The sequence below is a fragment of the Tamandua tetradactyla genome, chromosome 24, assembly GCF_023851605.1.
Source record: "Tamandua tetradactyla isolate mTamTet1 chromosome 24, mTamTet1.pri, whole genome shotgun sequence".
NCBI lineage: Eukaryota > Metazoa > Chordata > Mammalia > Pilosa > Myrmecophagidae > Tamandua > Tamandua tetradactyla.
In genome coordinates this window covers 35731184-35752769 of record NC_135350.1, presented here as the reverse complement: position 1 = coordinate 35752769, position 21586 = coordinate 35731184, and the positions used below count along the sequence as shown (strand labels likewise).

Below are 21586 nucleotides of genomic sequence, written 5' to 3'. Positions count from 1 at the left end.
TGGAAGAGGGGATGTTTTAGTCCTATCTTAAAGGATGAATATCAATTAGCCACAATTATGGTACTTTATCAAAAACCTCCCATCTTTCCTGAGAAGAAGAATGGATAGTGAACATGAGAAGCTGTGTCTAACTGATTCTGCTATTTCACTACATTGTTTGTTCTGCTAAGGTTAAATGCATGACATACATGGAAGGAAGAGATTATAATGCAGTGGGTTTGAAATAGACCCTGAATTTATATATTTAAAAATCACTCTTGATGACTTTTTCTTGACAGTTCTTCCTTCCTTCCTTCCTTCCTTCCTTCCTTCCTTCCTCCCTCCCTCCCTCCCTCCCTCCCTTCCTCCCCCCTCCCCCTCCCTCCCCCTTCCCTCCTTCCCCCTTTCCCTCCCTCCCTCCCGCCTGCCTGCCTTCATGCCTGCCTTCCTCTTTCTCCCTCTTTTTTTTCTTTTATCTCTCTTTCTGTTTGTATTAGAGAAGTTGTTGGTTTCCTGAATAATCATGCATAAATTATAGGTTTCTCATATACTATCCCATTATTTTTTTAAGTATTTTATTGCAAACAACATACAAACATTCTTGACATAGTTACAATCAATGGCTCACAACATCATCACAGAGTTGTATATTCATTACCATGATCATTTTTTTTTGCACATTTGCATCTCTCCAGCAAAAGAAAGAAAAAAAGGAGAAAAGAAAAAACTCATACTTGCCTTACCCCTTACCCCTCCCTCTCATTGACCACTAGTATTTAAATCTGCTCAATTTATTTGAACCTTTGTTCTCCCTATTATTTGTTTATTTCTTATCCATCTTTTTTATTGATCTGTTCATACCTTAGATAAAAGGAGCATCAGACACAAAGTTTTCACAATCACACAGTAACATTGCAAAAGCTATATCATTATACAATCATCTTCAAGAATCAAGGCTACTGGAACACAGCTCTACAGTTTCAGGTACTTCTCTCTAGCCACTCTAATACACACCTAAAAAGGGGATATCTATGTAATGTGTAAAATTAGCCTTACCTTGTTTTGGTGTAGTATGTTTGTTACAATTGATGAAACCACATTTTTTATAATTATACTATCTACCATAGTCCATGGTTTAGTTAGGGTTCACTGTGATTTGTATTGCACGGTCCAAGGATTTTTTAAAAAAATTTATTCTAGTATTGAAAGTAGTTCTGCCAAGGCATTTGGGAAGACTTAATCCTGTGTAATATGGAAAATCTTATTCTTCCGGTTGAAATTAAATGCAAACAAATACAAACTCTCACATTTCCTACAATTACCTTGAATATGGAAAGAGTGACGTTTGATGAATTAATTTGCTGTAAGATTTATTAATCTTCCCCAAGTTGATAAAGTTCTATGGCTCTAAAGTTGTCCTCAAAGTCATAACCACCAAATTTTTTTAGCCCTGGAAAGCATTGGAAGTTTTACAGTTTTCTAGCCACTGTATTTTAGGATTGCTTTTATGCCAAGTTACAAAGTAAGAATTGATTTTCTCTTTGAAAGCATTACTTCCTAGATTATAGTTCCATGGCTAACACTTATCACACTTAGCTTGTCAAATTCTGAATATTTTAAAAAGGTAAAGGATATAGAGCAGTGTTTTAAAACTAGTTAGTTATCTGTAGATTATAAAGCTTACAGAATATCTTTGATGGTATGTTTATGGCAGCATTTTATTTTGAGACAACTAAATGTAGCCTGTTTTCATATACTGTAATTGATTCTAGCTGCTTATATTTGTAGAACATTTCATTTTATAAAAGTTACCTAACCAACTAGGGGCACACTATAGCTATCCCAGATCCCAGAGTTTTTAAAAGAAGTTCTATTATAACCCATATTATCAGAAGCAAATACACAGTAACCACAGTAACACAGCTTTTTATAAATTTTCTTATAAATTATATTGAAAACCTATAATGTGCCCTTCTTAAAAGGTCATAAAAGAAGAATTTTACTTACAACTCTTAAAACAATAAGATTAGGTTCTATCTTTTTTAATGTGATAATGAAAATGTATGAGCTTTATGGCAATAGTTTTGTTCTGAAAGATTAACAACATTTCCTAACTCTTATGGATGTGAAATAATCAAGACACTGGTATTTTTTTTTTGGTGTGAATTATTTCTGATATTGAGAGGAAGAGGAACAAATAGCACTGGAAATAAAACGATTCTAAAGGAAGGATTTACATCTCTAAACATGATGATTATCATCTTATTGATTTTATTACATTACAAATAGAAACCTCTTCCAATGCTTCAAATTAATTATATAAAGTTACAATAGGAAATACACATAGCAAGTAACTTAAAAATGCACAATAAATATAACAATTACAAAATGCTCATGATCTGAAATATATTTATAGAATGCTGTTGTCAAATAAGACATTAAGTTTAAAAAATGAATAGTAAAACCTCCTCTTTTTTTTTTGGATAGTCTTCATCTTTATAAATGCATTTAAAAGGAAGTTTAACAACAATTTACTAGAATGGAATTGAACTTTTTCAGTGTTTAAAAGTTCTTCAACATATTAATGAGAATAATCATTTCTCAGTGATCAGACTTAATTCAACATTAACTTACTTTTCTGATATAGTTTTCAAGTTCCCAAATAAAATCACTGTTCTCTAAGGTGGTAGGTGAAAAGACTGGAAAACTTTCCATGAAATCCACAAAAGAGATATGAGCAATAAGGAAAATGTTGAACGTAGAATGTGAAAACACATCAGGGAGTTTATGTTATATATATGAATTTTTTGGAAGACTTGAGGAGAGCAATTTTAGTCTTTTTATATTTGATTGGTATCTATTAGGAAGCCAGCCTATAATATTTTCTAAATTGAAAAACACTTGTACAATATGAGGGTGCAATAAGAGAATGATTTATTTCCATTGATATGGAATGACTCTGATGATTGTGTGCTTTCCATTGAGTGTTTTGATGCTTTGGGAAAGAAAACCAGTTACGCTGTTAATTTAAAAGCACACAATATCTACAATCAAATGAGCAATTACAGAGTGAAGAATATATATTTTTGTTCACACATAGATTAAATGTTTATCTTTATGTGTATGTATGCATGTGGGATTTAAAGAAATAATTTGGATCATTCTTAGCTATATTCTACTTTCATCTCTACATTCATTAAATTCTAATCTTTTCATTAGTGAAATGCTCTTTAAACAGAACTTAAGTCAAATGTGAAAACACACACATGGGAAGAGAGAAATGAATAAGACATTAATAGTTTGAAGATAAGTTACTGAATATGGATAACCTAGTCAGCCTTGACTAGGAAAGTCTTTAACATTTTTATGAGCAGACTTTTCTGAAGTAATACATACTTTTTCTAAAATTTCAAAGAAGGAAAGTATAACTTGGGGGTGCTTATTATTTAATTTAGTTTCCAAAGACTGTAACTTCATATTATACCATCCCTGCCTCAGTGAAAATAGAATAGGTAAGTACAAATATATTTTAAATGTTGAACCTACTAAATTGCAATGCATTATAGAGGAAAGGGTACAGGACTGGACATCAGGAGACCAGAATTCTGGACATTGACTTTTATCTTCTGTGTGACACTTGGAAAATTAGCTTAGGCTTGAGGTTCCTGATCTGTTAATATGAGAATGTTGAATGGACAATGATGATTCTTCCAGAGCTAAATTTGATTCTTCTATTGATAAGAGCATTGTACAGAATATGGGAGGTTGTGTGGATACAATAAAGAACAAGAAAGACAATTACTGTTCTCTTTACCTTGGTTCATGTTAGGCTCAACAGTAGGCATTAAGCAAATACACAATTAATTATGTCATCTTACCCTTGTTTTTTCTCCTTTTATGTTCTTGGCATATGTGTTTTAGTGGTTATACTAATAAGAATGCTTTCAGCTTTGATTATGAGAAAAATCTAACACAGATTTATAAAACATTTAAAAAAATATTATGTTGTCTGACAAGAAATCCAAAGGTATGAAGTCTCCAGGGTTGGTTGATTCAGAGAATCGATGATATTAATGAGGCAGGTCTTTTATTCTTTGGTTTCCCCACAACTAACTCTCTTTAAGTTTGCAAAGTATTCCATCAGTTCCAGACAGCAACATCACCACAGAACAACACTGAAAAGAGAAAGGACTCCCTTTTCCATGTCTCTTTTTTACCAGAAAGGGGAAATTTCCCTAAAGCCACCCTCAGTCTTCCCCCCATTTTCCCAAGCCATAGGAGAGAAACAATGTTTGAAGAAATTTGGGAATTTAAGAAACAGGAAAAAGGTGCAAACAAATAGTGGACAGGTATCCAGCAATGTCTTCCACAGTATTTCTTTCCTTTCAGAAATTGTAGGTTTCAGTTTTAGCATTTTCATATGATTCTTTTAGGGTTTCTATTTCTCTGCTGAAATTTACCACCTGTCTATTCATCATGACCATTTTCTTCCCTTGAAGACATTGACCGATTCACAATAACTGTCTAAAATCCTTTTCTAAGGATTGTAACATATGGATTATCTCAGGATTAGTTTATGTCAATTATTTTCTTCTTTGCTTGTCTAGTAATTTCCAGCTTCCTCAGCTTTTGTTTATCTAGGGATGTCTTAATCTCTCATTCTTGAAAAAAAAATTGCTGGCTGTATTTTTGGTTGGCAATTTTTTGCTTTCAGTACTGTAAATATGTCTTCTTACTGCTTTCTTTTTTCCATGGTTTCTGATGAAATCAGCAGTTAACCTCATTGAGGCTACCTTGTGTATGACATGTTGCTTTTCTCTTGCAGTTTTCAGAATTCCCTTGACATTTGACAATTTGATTATAGTATGTCATGGCATGGTTTTATCCTGTTAATCGAGCATCTTGGATATGTATTTTCATGTCTTTTATTAAATTTGGGGCGTTTTCAGCCACTGCTTTGAATACTCTCTGTGCCCCTTTCTTTCTTCTCTTCCTGGGACTTCCACGAAGTATATACTTGATGGTGTCCCACAGATTCTTGACGCTTTGTTCACTTTTCTTCATCCTTTCTTTCTTCTGCTTCTCAGACTGGATTTTCTGAATTGTCTTTTATTCAAGTATAGTGATTCTTTTTTCTGCCAGCTTCAATCTGTTGTTGAATCCCTCTGGGGAATTTTTAATTTCTGTTACTATGGTCTTCAACTCTCTTTGGTCCCTTCACATAGTTTTCATCTCTCTATTGATATTTTCTTTGTATTCAATTATCATTTCCTGATTTCATTTTGTTTTCTGTTCATATTTTCCTTTAGTACTTTGAGTATATTTAGGAACTTTTTTTAAAATTTTTTGTCTGGTATGGCCCAGTTTTGATCTTCCTTACTAAATTCTTTAATCTTCTACTTTTCATAGACCATCACTTCCTTCTTCCTTGTATGTTTTGTGATTTTTGTTGAAAATTGGAAATTTTGATATTTTAATATTTTATTACTAGAATTTAGACTAAGAGGCACATGTTGAATAATCTATTTTTGAAAGTCTGCATTTCATTGTCTTCCTTTAGAGAAAAAAGAGGGTTTTTTTCCCTAGCAGCTAGTTAATTTAGAGGTAGCTTAAATTGATTTTGGGGATCAATCTGTTTAAGCTTTATTGGGCTGAACTGGAAAAGCCCTTTTCCTTGTACTGGGGTGGACCTACTCCTAAAGTATATCCTATTTGGGATGTAAATGTTTCCATTCTGCTTGTAGTAATTCTCACATCTCCCAGAACTGTGAGACCTTTTTGTCACTGGCACATATTCTGCTATTTCTACATAAGCACACAAAATGCAGTTCCTGATTTGTATATACCTCATGCATGTTCAATATGCTGAAGCCATCACTGTGATAAATTGTTACTTATTGCTGTTTTAACTTCCATCTTTATTCTGGAACTTGAAACTTTATCTACCTTTCTCCCTTGCAATGTTTTATATTCAAAAATAAATGTGTGGTGGGCCAGGGTGGCTCAGCAGGCAGAGTTGTCACCTGCCATGCTGGAGACCCGGGTTTGACTCCCGGTGCCTGCCCATGCAAAATTAATAAATAAATAGAAAATAAATGTAGTCTCTCTAGCATTTCTATGGATTTAGAATATTAGGTAAGGTGTAGGTCAGTTCATTTCTCATCTTACAAGTGCTACAAAGGAAAGCTTATTCTAGAAAAGAGGACCCGTCTATGTTTGAAGGATAAGGTATCAAATTCAAGGAAGATTTTCCTGGAAAAGTGGCATATTTTAAGGAGAACTCTGAAGGAGGTAGGTGACATCTTTCCCTGTAGGTAGAAAGGATGGATTTTGGCACATTCTGGGCCTGGATATAAGTCCGTGTGATTAGAACACAAAAAGCAATGGAGAGAGGCTATGAGAGAAGTTTGGTGAGGCTGTTGAGAGATCATGGAGGACCTTGTAATGATATTGGGTTTTACCTTGAGGACCCATCTTATAGGAGACACTTCTCACATGTCAATTCATAGGTATATGCAAGTGTTAAAAATTTCTTACAGCCATCATATTTTAACAGAGAGAAGATGCTGGTAATAGCCCTTACAGACTAGTATTAAATAAACAATGATAGAACAATTGGAATACAAGTCTTTTCCTCAGATGACACTTTCAGATAAATAGTATATTATGAAAGTAAATATAGGGAAAATATATAGTTTATTTATCTGTAATAGCTTTTTTGTAGGTAGTTCCTTAAACAGATAGTTTTTCTTAGCTTCTGGAGTGCCAGTTTATTGCAGTACATTTATGCCATTGTGTTTATGTCTCAAAGTAGAATTATTCAAGCTAAGATTAAGCTCAACATAAATAACCTGGATCTTTTTTGAAATGGGGTTCAAATGATAGTGTTTTCCACAATAAGACTTTTTAAAATTATATTCTGAAAATCTCCTTATTGAAGTTTTAGAAGGGAATTATATTAATATGCTTATTTATTATTCTGGGCAAATATAAATGGTATTTACTTTTGTGTTCTTTGGAAATCCAGTTCAGAAATCCATATGATATATATGGTATGAGTTGTTGAGATGTCTGATGACCATAGACATTAATTTTAATGAAAGGTGTCAGCCCATTCAATGATCATTTTCTCATAGGACAGGTAAGTGTTTTAACTCTGTGTAAATGACTTGATCTTGTATTTTGTCAGTCATTTTGGTCTTTATATTGGGAAGATTTCAAACAATTGAAGAATACATGTGGGTGGGTACAATTTCTCATTATTAAATGGTACTGCTAGTTATGCCTAGTGAGACAAAAAATAAATAACACTTATTTTTCCTCTCATAGTAAAGAAAAATCCTTTAATCACTTTACGATTTATGTCACAGTATACATTTTTCCATTAAACTTGTCTATCTTACTAAAAATAAAATTGCAGCAGAACTTTTAAACTAGCTTGGTAGAAAATTCCTTTCACACAAAGGATCCCGGTGGAAAAATACAAAGCCAATTCACCGTAGTCATTTAAGTTAAATGATTTTAAGTACCGGTTGAAACTCCCAAATCCTCCACTTTTTCAAGAATGCATTTAACTTAATGTTCATAAGATTTGCTCTTAATCTTTTTTCACACCCTTAGTTTATATGGTACTTCTGAACTAAGAAGGGACATATGTCTCAAACTTTATCTAAATGTTACAATATTTTAAATTATTAAGACTTGGTCGGTGTTCATAAGGAATGAGGCGTGTATAAATATCATTGAGCAATTCTATCAAAGATTTATGGAGTTGACACATAGAGGGTGTACTTTATATAAATGTGCTCAAGGGAGATTACACTGCCCTTGTTTTTTGTTTGCAGTAGTTATCGTGATTAATGAGCCACTGTACCAGTCCTCAGTATCTTGCCTCTTTTTTTTTTCCAAGTTAAGGAACTATTATTTTTGATGTAAAGTTTTTTGTTTAGTTTTCTGAAACTATAATCATTTAGAGTATTGGCAGACAGAAAGCTGTGTGTCCCAAAGTGTGTAAATCATATTATTTGATGAGCCTCCTAAGGCAGAAACGAGAGAGCACCTGAACCTTGCTCTACCCCCACTGGTCTTATTATGGGTTGTCTGTATTAGGGGAAGCTATGACTCCATATTAGAGATTTCCCCCCTTTGCTTGTTAACAACAGGGACTTTTTTTTGGTGGATTTACCCAGAGATACTTGGGTATCCTTTGGCCAATAAAAGACTATTGCTAAAATCAGTGGTGATAATCAAACTATTTAATGAACTGTAAAGCACAGGCACCAATCAATTACACAACAGCCACAAACAACAGGATGGCTGTGCTGCCCTATGCAGCTGAGTATCAGCCCTGTTTAATAGCCCATTTCACTAACTGCCTCTATCTTAATGGAGAATGGCTTTGACTACTGTTGTCTTGTAGCTGAACTTTTTCATGTAGAAGTAAAACATTTCAAGATAAATAGATTTTTTTCATATGTGAAAGAAAATTTAATATTTTTTGTTATAAACTAATAAAAAAATTAATAATCGTGGTTAGTCTCTCATGGTCAGTGCCCAAATCCTATTAATCTCTGCAATTTCAGCAACTGTTTCTCTGCTGAATACAATGTAGACACTTTCAGTAATTATGAACACATGCTATCATTCTCTCTCTTTGGAATTAAGAATAGATCCAAACTTTTGATGTATAAAATGAATGGCGAATTCTACTTTTTAAATACATACTTGTGTATAGCCGATTTTTAATGACCTAAAAATAGATTCTTAGGCTTAGAAATATTCTATTATAATCCTCAAAACCTCAGTTAACTTCCTGAAATGTAGTCTTAGAACTTCACACTACCATGGTTTCTGAAAACCAAATCAATTCTCACTGACATTTTGATCTATGATTAGACAAAAAGAATCAGACAAGCAGCAAGCTAACTAAAAGGAATCAGAGGAGTATTTAGCTATTTTATTGTAAAAGTACTGGGAAACTTTTAAAACTTTGAGTGATGACACTGTAATATAACCATGCAAAAAAATTTCCCCATTTACCATGAAAAAAAAGTCTTTATATAAATGAGAGTTGTCTGCATAGAATATTATTAATAATTGTGCTTTATTAACTCATTATTTTATTCCTTTATATAACTTCAGTTACACAAATATTTTCTGAGTCAGTCTATGTGTCAGCCATCAAGCTAAATTATAAATCTTTGACAATTCTGTTAAAACAAACTCTATTCTATTATTTTCTATTCTAGAATTCTATTTAATTTATTATAACTTTTAAAGTTCTAACCTAAATACTAATAGACCTACTGTGACTTCTAATTTTTATTCCATATTTCATTCTTATTGATCTTAGAGAAAATGGCCATGGAAGGTGTGGATATATTACTAGTGAAATAGAAGCCTTTATTGTATTGTTCACTGGAAGTGTGTGAATACAATAAACATGAATCAATTATATTAGGTATATATTTTAAAGAGGAAATATTAATGAATCTTTGTATAACTGTCAGGATGGTGCTTTTTACCATTTACTTGCTTATTTTCTACATGAAATACAGCATCGGGTAGTGGTTTAGACATAGTAATCCTGCATCCTTTTAAATCTGTCTCCCTTGTTAGCTGTGTTTGTTGATTTGAAAGGATGTATGTACACTAGAAAAGCCATGTTTTAATCCTAATTCCATTTTATAAATTCAGCCATTTCTTGCAGTCCCTATTCAGTACTGTATATTTGAAACTGCAATTAGATCATTTCCCTAGAGATGTTACTCAATCAAGAGTGGTTGTGAAGCTGGATTAGGTGGAGACGTGTCTCCACCCATTCAGGTGGGTCTTGATTAGTTTACTGGAATCCTATAAAAGAGGAAACATTTTCGAGAATAAGAGAGATTCTGAGAGAACAGAGAATGGCATAGCCACAAAAAGCAGAGAGTCCGCCAGTAAGTGACCTTTGGAGATGAAGAAGGAAAACACCTCCTGGGGAGCTTCATGAAACAAGAAGCCAAGAAAGAAAGCTAGCAGATGATGCTGGTTTCACCATGTATCCTTCAAGATGAGAGAGAAACTCTGACTGTGTTCACCATGTGCCTTTCAGTTTGAGAGAAAAACTCTGAATTTCATCGGCCTTCTTGAACCAAGGTACTTCTCCCTGGATGCCTTAGATTGGACATTTCTATAGACTTGCCTTAATTGGTACATTTTCTTAGCCTTAGAACTGTGAATTAGCAACTTATTACATTCCCCTTTTTAAAAACCATTCCATTTCTGGTATATTGCATTCCAACACCTAGAAAACTAGAACAGATTTTGGTATCAGGAATGGGGTGCTGCTGCAGTTTGCAGATACCAAACATGTTGGAATGGCTTTTTAAATGGATAAGGGGAAGAATCTGCAGGAGTTGTGAGGAGCTTGATAGAGAAGGCCTAGAATGTTTTGAAGAGAGTCTTGGTAGAAAGGTGGACTCTAAAGATACCTCTGACTAGGCTCTAGACAGAAATGAGACGTGTGTCATTACAGACTGGAAGGAAGGTGATCCTTGTCTTAAAATGGCAGATAATCTGGCAAAATTGACTAATGGCTTTGGCTGGAAGGCAAAGTTTAAAGCCATGAACTTGGATATTTAGCAGAAGAGATCTCCAAATTAAATGTGGAAAGTGCAGCCTGGTTTCTCCTCACAGCTTATAGTGAAATGTGACAGGAAAGAGATAAGCTGAGAACTGAACTCTTGGGTACTAAGAAAGCAGAAATTGATGTTCTGGAAAATTCTGGGCTTCCATGAGGGGAGACCCCAAAGAATGGTGCCCCATGTGAGGATTTAACCAAATGTTGAACCAGTCAGCCATTTCAGAGAAAGCCAGGATCAGACATGGAGTTATCCAGGAAAGACTGGTGGAAATTACTTATGTCTAATGGGCATGATCCAAGGCTACTGCAGAGAAAGCTAATAAGAGTGTTGCAGGATCAGTTTAAAGAGAACCACTGCCAGTCGGAACTGAGAGGGACAGAGAAGGGACACATTGGAGGAAAAAAAAACTTCAGAGGCAAAACTATGGAGGCTGAGGTCTGAAGTCAAGAAGCCTTGGGCCAAGAGAGTGGATCCACCCAAGCATGTGGAGAGGGTGACCCCGATGGCAGAGGGTGGGCCTTCCATGTCTTTGCAGTGGAAATGTCATGCCACCTCAGGCCTTGGAGAGGGTGAAGCATATTCCTTGGGGACTGGGGAAAGCCTGGCTGCCACCACATGGAGGGGTTGGGCATGTGCCCCCGAGATGGCAGAGAGCCCAGGTGCAGCCCCAATGCTTGGAGAAGGTGGAGCCAAGAAAAAGTTGATCTCCCCATTGTCCCCCAAGGTTATATTTGGAGAGAGGCAAACTTCTGCATCGGCCCTTGGTAAGGGTGGGACTGCCACTTTCTGAAGCCCCAAAGATAAATGACTTTCAGACTTTGAAATCGAATGGACTTTGCCCTGTGGGTTTTCAAAACTACTTGGATCCAGTGACCCCTGTGTTCCTTTCTCCCGATGGAAATATATATATGTATCCTGTGACTGTTCCTTCTTTGCATGTTGGCAGTGAATAACTTGTCTGAGTTTCATAGGTCCAGAGCCACAGGATAATATATTTATAAAACCTACTGAAATCCAGTACAAGCCCCGAGATGTTTTTACATACAAATCTTGAGTTATGTTATAATGTAATTATTATTATGATTGCATAGGCCCAGTCTTAGTTTGCCAGGACTTCTGTCACAAAATACCACAAACAAGGTGTCTTAAGCAACAGGAATTTGTTGGCTGGCGGTTTGGGGGTTAGAAGTCCAAAATGAAGGACCTTCCCTGAAGTCTGTAGCACTCTGGTAGTGGCTTGATGCCAGTTAGTCTCTGCCCCTAGCCCGTGGTGAGCTGCCTTTTTCTGTCTCCTCCTGCATCTTGTATTTATGCATTTAAATTTCCCTTGCTTTTAAGGACTCCCTTCATATCCAATTAAGGTGCACCCTGATTGAGTTTGTCATCAACTTGATAAACTATTTGAAGATCCAATGTACAAATGAGTTAACACCACAGGGCCAGGGGTTAAGCCTTGAAAATTCCATTACAAATGCGTTCACATTCATGGGACCAGGGTTTAGGACCTGAATGTATCTTTTGTCGGGGACATGACTCAATCCAGCACAGGCCCTTGAGTTTTAACAAATGGAAACAAATTTAGACAAACTCATTAACAAAGACAAATGCCCTAGATTACACTTTTCATAGTATTTTTAGATCTATGTGATTTGTACCTTTGGAAAATCACCAACCTTAATATCCTTTCTTTTAACTCTGTCTTCAATATAAGCCATGTTGAATAATGCTTTTCAAAATGCATTATTTTCAAATAATAACTAAATATCCCCTAGAAAAAATAAATATGTGCATGTGCTTTTGCACACATGATTCTCTTAAATATTTAACCATTATTTGCTAAGTATGGAGTAAGTTGCTATATGGTATGTCATGGGAACACAGGCTCTGACAAAACAGAAACTGTCAGCAAATGACCCCTTTGTTCCTTATATAATAGAAAAGGTCCAAAAGAGCAGGGGATCTTCCACCATGGCCAGTCTCCCTGGGAGGCCAACTACTTGGGACAAGCTCGGTAGATGGCAGCTCCACATGCCCCACTTCTTGTGGGGAAAAGAGGGACACCCACACTGACCCAGGACTCGGTATTTCTATAGCCAGGAATGGGGAGGGGGCCTTCCCACTGGACAAGAAGCATACATCAAGCAGACTTAGAGTTCTCATCTTGATAAGCAGCTGGAGCTACTTGTTCCCAATTTTGGGTTCAGGTTCAAGGTACAGTCTGTCTTTCCATTAGACTTAGGATGTCTGTTTTTTATGAAATGAAAATATATGCAAACATCTATACACACACAAAAAAAATAGGTGGGTAGGCAAGGACTGAGAAATGGCTACTGACTGTGTCCATGACTTCTCCAGCAGTAAGGTTGCAAATTACATAATGGAGTCAAGCATCTTTCATTTAGTTCACTAATTTTACATAAAATCCTTTCCATACTAGTCTTACTTAATCCTAAATTGTTTTTGTTTTTTTTTTCAACATGGGCAGGCTCCTGGAATCCAACCCAGGTCTCCCGCATGGCAAGTGAGAATTCTGCCACTGAGCCACCTCTGCCCACCCAATTATTTTTGCTGTTGCTTTTGTAATTAAAAATAACAATTACCAAAATTAGTTTCTTTTAATTTTTTGTTTCTTAATTTTTTTTCCATTTCACTTTTAGGCATATTATGCTATAAGAAACCCTAGATATGAAATTCTGTCAGTGATTTCTTACTGATTCTCAGTATTTTTTGAGTTAAGTAATCACACTCTATCATGTAATGAGATGGTAATTGGGGAAAATAATATACTGAACCAGTGATTGCATTGAATCTTTTTTTATAAGATGAACTGTGGCTGACAAATGGTGCTATCAAGTCCTCTTACCTGAGGATTATTATTATTATTATTATTTTAGGGCTAGTTTTTATTCTAATATGTATTTTTATTGGGAACTCTTTGCACACATACAGCCTTTCCATAGTGTACAATTAGTGGTTCACAATATCATCACATAGCTATGTATTCATCATCATGATCATTTTTAGAACATTTGCATCACTCCAGAAAAATAAATAAAAAGAAAAAAACTCATAGATTCCATACCCTTACCCCTCCCTCTCATTGACCACTAGTACTTTAGTCGATCCAATTTTTTGTACTCTTTATCCCCCTATTATTTATTTATTTTTATCCTGATTGAATCTTAGTATTACATATATGATTGACCTTCTTGTAATTTTTAGAAAACATCTCAGAATTTTCAAAGACTATCATGAAGAAATTAAGATAGTAAAAATGGAAGTTTTTCTATTTCACTATTAACATTGAGCAAGTGTTTGAAAACCACTGCTCTGAAAATGCTGCATTATCATTTTTGTTTTGTCTTGTTTTTCTTGTTAGGAACCTCTCCCTGAAATTAACAAAAGAAGTGGATCAGGAAGGGAGGTGCTCCCATATCAGCCGAATGCCCGGCAGCCCCTCTGCAGATTGGCCCCTCCAAGGGCTGGAAGAAAATGGAGGCCTAGATTCTCTGCCATTCAGGCTGATGTTACAAGACTGCACAGCAGTCAAGACGTTGTTATTAAAGATGAAGAGAGTTCTTCAAGAGGTAATGGTTTATGCTAAGATTAATGTCTTTCAGTGCGGGTAGACAGTGAAGTTTGTAGACCTTGGTTAAATTTAGCTGTCAGTAATTAACTGCATGACATTGGGCAGGGGTCAGATACACTCTTGGCGCTTAGCTTTTTCATATGTCAAATGAACTTTTGGAGTTTGGTGTTATCAGATACTCTTCAGTAAGGATTAACATCCTAAGAATCAATGAAGGAATTTTAAAAGGGATAAATTGATGCCAAGCCTGTCAAAACCAGGTAAGAAAATGGGCAACAGTTATTAACTTATGTTTATAAATTATCATAAAGCTATTGGGAGAACTATTAAAAATAGGCTTCACTTTAATGATACTGGGATGTTATTTATACAGTACCATGAAAGAATAGTTAGTTTATTTAGTCATTTTTTGATTTCAGTAATCATCAATCCAGTAAAATTCAATCTCAATGTTTGACTGACTTTGTCTTCAAATACAATGGTGATTAATCAGAAAAATGCATAATAGAATTCTTTCAACTTTATGCACAGGAATCAGCCATTACTTAGGATTCAAGTTTGTTCTGGTTTGAGTTTTATAATTACAATGTTTATTTTCTTTGGGGATTTCTATAAAAATCATATATACTAATATCATTTCATAAATATGTAAGGTGAAGGTCAAATTTTTAAAGGACTTTCCTGTAATAAGTGCTTTGTTCAGGTCGCTAGCCTGAGATTTTTTACTCCAAATTCAGTGACTTTATATTATACCCCAGAATCTTTCAGTAGACAGCTCTTTTTTGATAGGAGATATTAATAAATGATGTAAGAACAGAAACAAATTACTATTTAGAATAAATGCTTTTATGGTCACTTTAAAATAATGGTCACTGGTATTTGCTTTTCTAGCAGTATGATTATGATAGTAATGCTAGCAGCTAGTCCTGGAGGCCAGAAAGAAATCAGGAAGAAAGAAAATTTAAGATTAATTATTGCCCTAGATTGTTGGAAACATCTAAACATATGTTCTTGTCAGCTTTTCTTTTTATGCTGTATGGCAGGGTCACATTTCATTTTTTTCCATGTGAGTACCCTGTTATTGTAGCACCATTTGTTGAATTTTGTTGTTGTTGCTTGTTTCTTTGTTTTCCTTTGTTTTGTTTTTGGAAAGTACGTGGGCTGGGAATCGAATCCGGGTCTCCCGCATGGCGGGCGAGAATTCTACCACTTAACTACCCTTGCAAGCCCCTCTTGTCAACTTTTAAAAGTGAAAACTAGAAGAGATTTTTTTCTTTGTCTCAGATTAGTCTAAATACCACTGGCTGGTCTTTGTCTCTGCAGTCTGTATTGGAGTGTGCTGGAATGCTGCCGGCATTCCTCTGCTTATTAAAATTTCAGGAATTTTGTGAGCTGGCTGTTAAGCACAAATAAAAATTTAAATTATATAAACTTTTAATTAAACAAATTTTATTCTTAAAAGTTAATAAGTATTGGGTGCATGGGTGGCTCAGTGGTAGAATACTCACCTTCCACGTGGGAGACCCAGGTTCAATTCCCAGACCATGCACCCCTCCCACCCCGCCCCCCAAAAAGTTAATAAGTATTAAAAACTGATCATCTCCTATTGATTTTATATTTTTCCATTGCTGTAGTCAAGCTTATTTACACCTATTGAATCTGTATGGTGGAAATGCTATTTAATAGCTACTGTGTATATTTCCCAATTATGGATTCTTTGTTGTCATTTTGAGAGCTTGAGATCAGCCACATGGGATTATTTATATCATAGCAATTAGCAAAAAATACAAACTAGAGCTTTTTATTTTGGGGAGCTGGTGTTCAAGTATTTATATATCACTGATTACTGTCTATGTATCTGACTATATGGTTTCTGTACTGACAAAATAATCTTTTTCTTGAGCATGAATAGATAATTAAGAATCTCTTTGCCCTTTGGCTTGACATACAGTTTGACTCTCTATGAACAAGACACATTTAATAATAGCTGTTATATTAAGAAATAGTATTCTCAAAGTTGTAGACATTCAACTACCCAGCTTTCTGTTTGTCTTTTTGGTATTGATTTTCATGAAAAAAAACAGTGCAAATAAAAAGGAAGCAGGCAGAACTAACAGGGAGTGTCAAAAGGTTTTCTTAGGGTAATTTTTTTATAATTGTAAAATATTCAGCCCTATTTGCTGTATAGTCAATGTGCAAAATACATTGAGACTGTTTTTATATTCCCATCTGTTTCTCTTCATTTAGCATTTGAAGAAACTGAAGAAAATTGATTTTAAAAGCTGATTTACAGTGAGCAATAATTACACTTGTTTATGCAGCCCATTCAGAGAGCAGGGGCTCTAAATGTTTTATTATAAACAATCATTATATGATTAACACAGACAATTCTTCTAGTAATAAAATATTTATAACAGTTGTCTTTAAAGAAATTTGCCTGTTGAAATGTTCTCTGAGTCAGAAATTTTAAAACTGCAGTTTGCTTTTCATTACTAAATATGAGTTTAATACTCAACTATTTGTCTTAGATTAACAGTACTTTTTAATATAGAAAATGAATGTTTATTACTATTTTATGAGCTTATTTTTATGATGCATACTTTTTCAACTTTTGTACACAGATTATTTTTTTACTGCAGGAAATCCTTGTCTGATTTTAAAGATAAAGTAAGTACTTCATTAGTCTAATGTCTCATACTAGAAAATGCCTTTTTTTGACACTATTAACTCCTTTGTTGCATGAGTACTAACAAAAATATCTGCGTATTTTATAAGCATAGTTATTAATATCAGCAATTTTTGTTTTCATGGTGTTTTATAACACGGGTATATGATCAGATTTTATCAATCCCCATTGATCTCTGAAATTTATCACTTCAACAAGTGCATGCAATGCATTCATAATATATTTTTCACTTTTTAAAAAACAGAAATACCACTGTTCTTGTCAATGAAACATTATCTTTTAATATTTCAAGGGAACAGCACCTACATATAGCATTTGAAAATATTCAAAGAGAGTAACTGTGAGGTTGTAAGAAATTGTAGCCCAACATGTTCAAGATTTCCTTAGGAGGGTAGAGTGCTAGGCAAAGAGAATGAGTAAGAAAATCACCAATAGACTGCTTGGCTAGAAGGATGTCTACATAGGTTATTAACTTACTTTCCCCAAATTTCTAGAATCAATTCAGGTATGGAACACTGAGCACGATTTCCTTTGAAAACTCTTACTATCATTTAAGTTATTCTACCTTTCAGCAAATCTTTTCCATATTGTCAATATTGCCTTTACTGATTTAACAAAAGTTAGCCTTGATATTTTGTTCTACTTTTGGTACTTTAAAACTATCTTTACAATTTGCTTCTTGCTAAAACTTTTTCTAAGTACTACATGTTTAAATTTTTTTTTGCTATTTTTATTATTGGCTAGTTGCCTTAGACATTCTTAAAATTTTAGCTTGTTCCAGATTTATTTTATTAGTAACTGACATTGCATTGGTGATTATTCAGACCACTTTTTATTAGATACATAAATTTTCATCAAGCAGTTCATTCTGGAAATTAGCAATTCCTTCGTTTTGTGCGATTCACCATTACAGTATAAATATTGCTAATCTTCTAAGCCAGCTTTGGGTATCATTTTTTTATACTTATCTATAATGCGTGCTTTTTGTAAAACATAACTTTGAAAGTGAGTAAGACAGTATGCTTGCACCCGACTTACCTGGGTTAGCAGCCAGATCTGGAGGTAGAATATAGTCAATGGCTGGGCTCTGCTCTAAAGATTCTAAGAAGCCTGGTGTTCAGCCCAACATACAAATGTTGAAGATTTTCCAAGTGATATTTTCATCCATCCTGGAGAAGGAGCACTGGATTAGGATGTGGTGTTATAGCTGTTTGATTTAAGCATCCTGAAATCTTTCTATACTTAGGATGATAGTACCTGTAAATTCCTTTCAAATCTCTCTTCCTCCAAATGCTCCTCCATCAGAGATAGTCTAGTTTACTGCATTAAATTTGTAATCGGTCTCCCTACTACCAATTTGCTTTCTATGCTGCAGTCAGATCTCATTTTCTAAAATGATTATCGGGGTTTACTATCCTGATAATCCCTTTAATGTTTTCTCCTTGCCCTCGATAGCATCTATAGCAGACTACTTTTCCTCTATTGTCAGAGCATTGAGACCTCCACATTGGAACAGTGAGTATAATCTTCTGTTAGCCTACGAGATGCTGAAGGTCCATGAGGACCATGGTCTTGTGATCTTCTCTCCCAAACCTTGAGTATATTTGCTATTTGATACTTATTTATAAACAAATAAGTGAAAGGAAAATATATTTCATTCAGTTTCCTGCCATCGAAACAATTGTTAGTGGAATAGAAATAATAAACATGAGTGTCAGCTGGAATGTTTACCAAAATAAATAGATGACTGTTCTTTCACCTGTGAACAAAGTGTGGAAGATACTCTTAGGATGTGAAATAAGGACACACCACAAAACTTGTTAGACTTATTTAATCAAGGTCATTATGAATGATAAAAAATGTGAATAGTAGAGACACTTTTCTGAAGCTCTTTGGACCTTTTCACGGAGTAGATGACAGTGGTGTTCATTGGTGCTTTTAAGATGACCTCCTAAATCTTCAAGATTGGAAGAAAGGCCTAGGGGCTTGGGGATTGTTTTTTTGTTTGTTTGTTTTTTGTTTTTAATTGTTTTTTCCGTATATTCTCACTCTTCTCAAACATTGAGAATTTTGCTGTAACCAAATATTATTCCGATTTCAGAGGAAAGGGATAAATATAAATCATCATACAACCACAAAGCAATAACTCAAATAGTTCTTTAAGTATAAAACTGTTGCTCTAAAACCTCCATTACTTATTTCTTGTGCAAAGCTTATCTGTTGATATCTTAGATTTTAATTTTGAGGTGGGTCAAGTGTGAATTATCTCAGTGTAATTTCACACTCTTAATTTTGTCTTGTTTCTTTGAAGATCTGTTGCTGCTATTAAAATATACATGCATATTCCAAGCAACTCCAATTATCAAATCCTTTATAAATATATTTTTTTAAAGTTTGACATTCAGCCCTTTCATGTGCTAAGTAAGCATGTTAAAGCAAAAAGGTTATTCATTTTAGTGAGGTGTTCCATTAACAGTTACAATAAAAACTCCAACCTTGCCCTTAAAAAAATAAAATAAAAATTCTGACATTAAGTCTGAAATTCTGTTGTTGTTCCTTGTTCTTTATTCATCAGTACTGGTGATAAAAAGAAGTGACCATAGTAAGGGAGGGGAACCACAGACATTTTTTTATCCTCTATGTTAATTTTTTCTATTTGATTCATTATTTTACAAAAGAAAGGAATGTTTGCTTAATTTCGACAGAGAGTTTCTGTTTTAATGATTCATTTTCGCTTGCTCTGTTCTCTCTGTCACTCTCTTATTGCATATATGAAGGCTAACTGACAAGGAAGACAACTGTAATATCTCAAGTACAGATGACTAATCTAGTTAATAGTAAAATAACAGCTAATAGGAGTGTTCATCCAAGGTTGTTGGTAACTCTCCCTCTGTCCTCCTAACCCCCCAACTGTCCCATGCCTTTTAAATTTATGTTTAAGAAATGAGTACTGGGAATGTATCTAGCAAATTTCCTGAAACATGGTAGGGCATTAAAAATGTTAGATCAGTGTTAAACAGAATGTTGGTATAACAAGGTAAATCTGTTTTAACAATAGAGTTGGATAAGTAAAAAGTCAGAGAACATTTATTTGAAAATCAACATAATTTACAGACCCATCTAGTTGATAGAGATAAATGAATTGTGGAAAATTTGGAAAAATTAAATAACTTAATCACTTTCCTTTTTCTTTTCTCAACCGTTTATTTAATTATCTCTAGACATAATTATAGTTAGAAAGCATTCAAGGTTAATTTTCAATGTAAACTTCTTTAAAGTTTTAAATATAATTCATAATCCTGACACAAGGTGTAGTGTTTTGAATTTTACCATTCATTATTATTTGGTGGGAATTTTTTAAGGATAAGTTTTAGCACATTTCAGTGAAAAGATTCCAAGAGCTTATAAACAGCTGACACCTTCCTATCAGCACATTTCAAGAGCAAAATAAATTTTTTTTAAAAAAGAAACTCTAGCACTAGAACATTATAGAGATTAGAAGTGAAAAGCAGCAGTGGAGAGTTCTACATATAAAGAAATGTGCCCAAAGCAGGTGTTTGCCCATATAAATTGTTGATAAAAATCTAATAATTGGACTTTTCTCCATATTTATCTTCAGAAAATAACAAAATTACAAATTTCTGCTATCTGCTTTTCGTTTGGTTTTGCTTGAATGCATGCTATTGGTTGATGGTGTGCTTCTATATATTTAACAACTAGTGCTTCAAAAGTAAAATGTAAACAATATCCTGATTTGTAGCATTTACTGATTTCTATGAAGTACTCCACTGTGGCTGATTTAAGGTAAAAATTTGAAATCACTGAACATGGAGTTGAAAAAAGAGATGAATACTGTCTCCTATTGTGAGGCGAGGCAAGTTGTACCCAGGACAACATTGGTTCTAGTCCTTTAAAGAAGGTGACACATTGCTTGATTTTAAACTTCAGACTTATTGGCTGGATTTATTAACTATCAGCCTCTATAATAATCTAACTATATATTTTAAAGGAAGCACGTATGGTATTTCTGTTAGCTTTTTCCATGCCAAATATTTCTTATTTTTTAATAATGAAGATAACAAACATAGACTCCATCTAGGTAATTTTATCCATTTTTGCTAACATTTTCACATGCAAAAAATACTGTACAATCATTAAACTGCTGCCTTACTTAAACTGTTTACAAGATCATTTTATTTAACTTTTTTTATTGTGTAGTATAACATATACACAAAGCAAAGAAATAAAAAAGCAATTGTTTTCAAAGCACTCTTCAAAAAGTTGTTACAGGATAGATCCCAGAGTTTGTCATGGGCTACTGTCCAGTTTGCTATTTGCCAGAATGCAACACACCAGAGAAGATGTGTTGGCTTTCAATAAAAGGGAATTATTTAGTTAATGTATCATTCTTCAGAGTAAAGGCAGCTAAACTTTCAACTGAGGTTCTTTCTTATGTGGGATGGCACAGGGCGGTCTCTGTTGGCCTTCTCTCCAGGCCTCTAGGTTCCAACATCTTTCGCTGGGATGATTCCTTTCTGCATCTCCAAAGGCCTGGGCTGAGCTGCGAGTGCTGAGATGAGGTATGCTGAGTTGCTTGGGCTGTGCTACGTTGAGCTCTCTCATTTAAGCACCAGTCAATTAAATCAAACATCATTCATTGCAGCAGGCATGCCTGCAGATATAATCAGCAACAGATGGGGTTCACAT

General features: G+C 34.4%; 1 protein-coding gene across 5 annotated transcripts in view; it reads left to right on the top strand.

Annotated features, from left to right (window-relative positions):
- CCSER1 (coiled-coil serine rich protein 1) overlaps window positions 1-21586 on the top strand; it is a 1450145-nt gene that overhangs the window by 571952 nt on the left and 856607 nt on the right. For all 5 annotated transcript variants that reach the window (XM_077142860.1, XM_077142859.1, XM_077142861.1 and 2 more), the window contains one exon: window positions 13984-14191. In XM_077142860.1, coding sequence (XP_076998975.1) covers window positions 13984-14191 — 208 coding nt within the window. The remainder of the gene's footprint in view (window positions 1-13983; window positions 14192-21586) is intronic.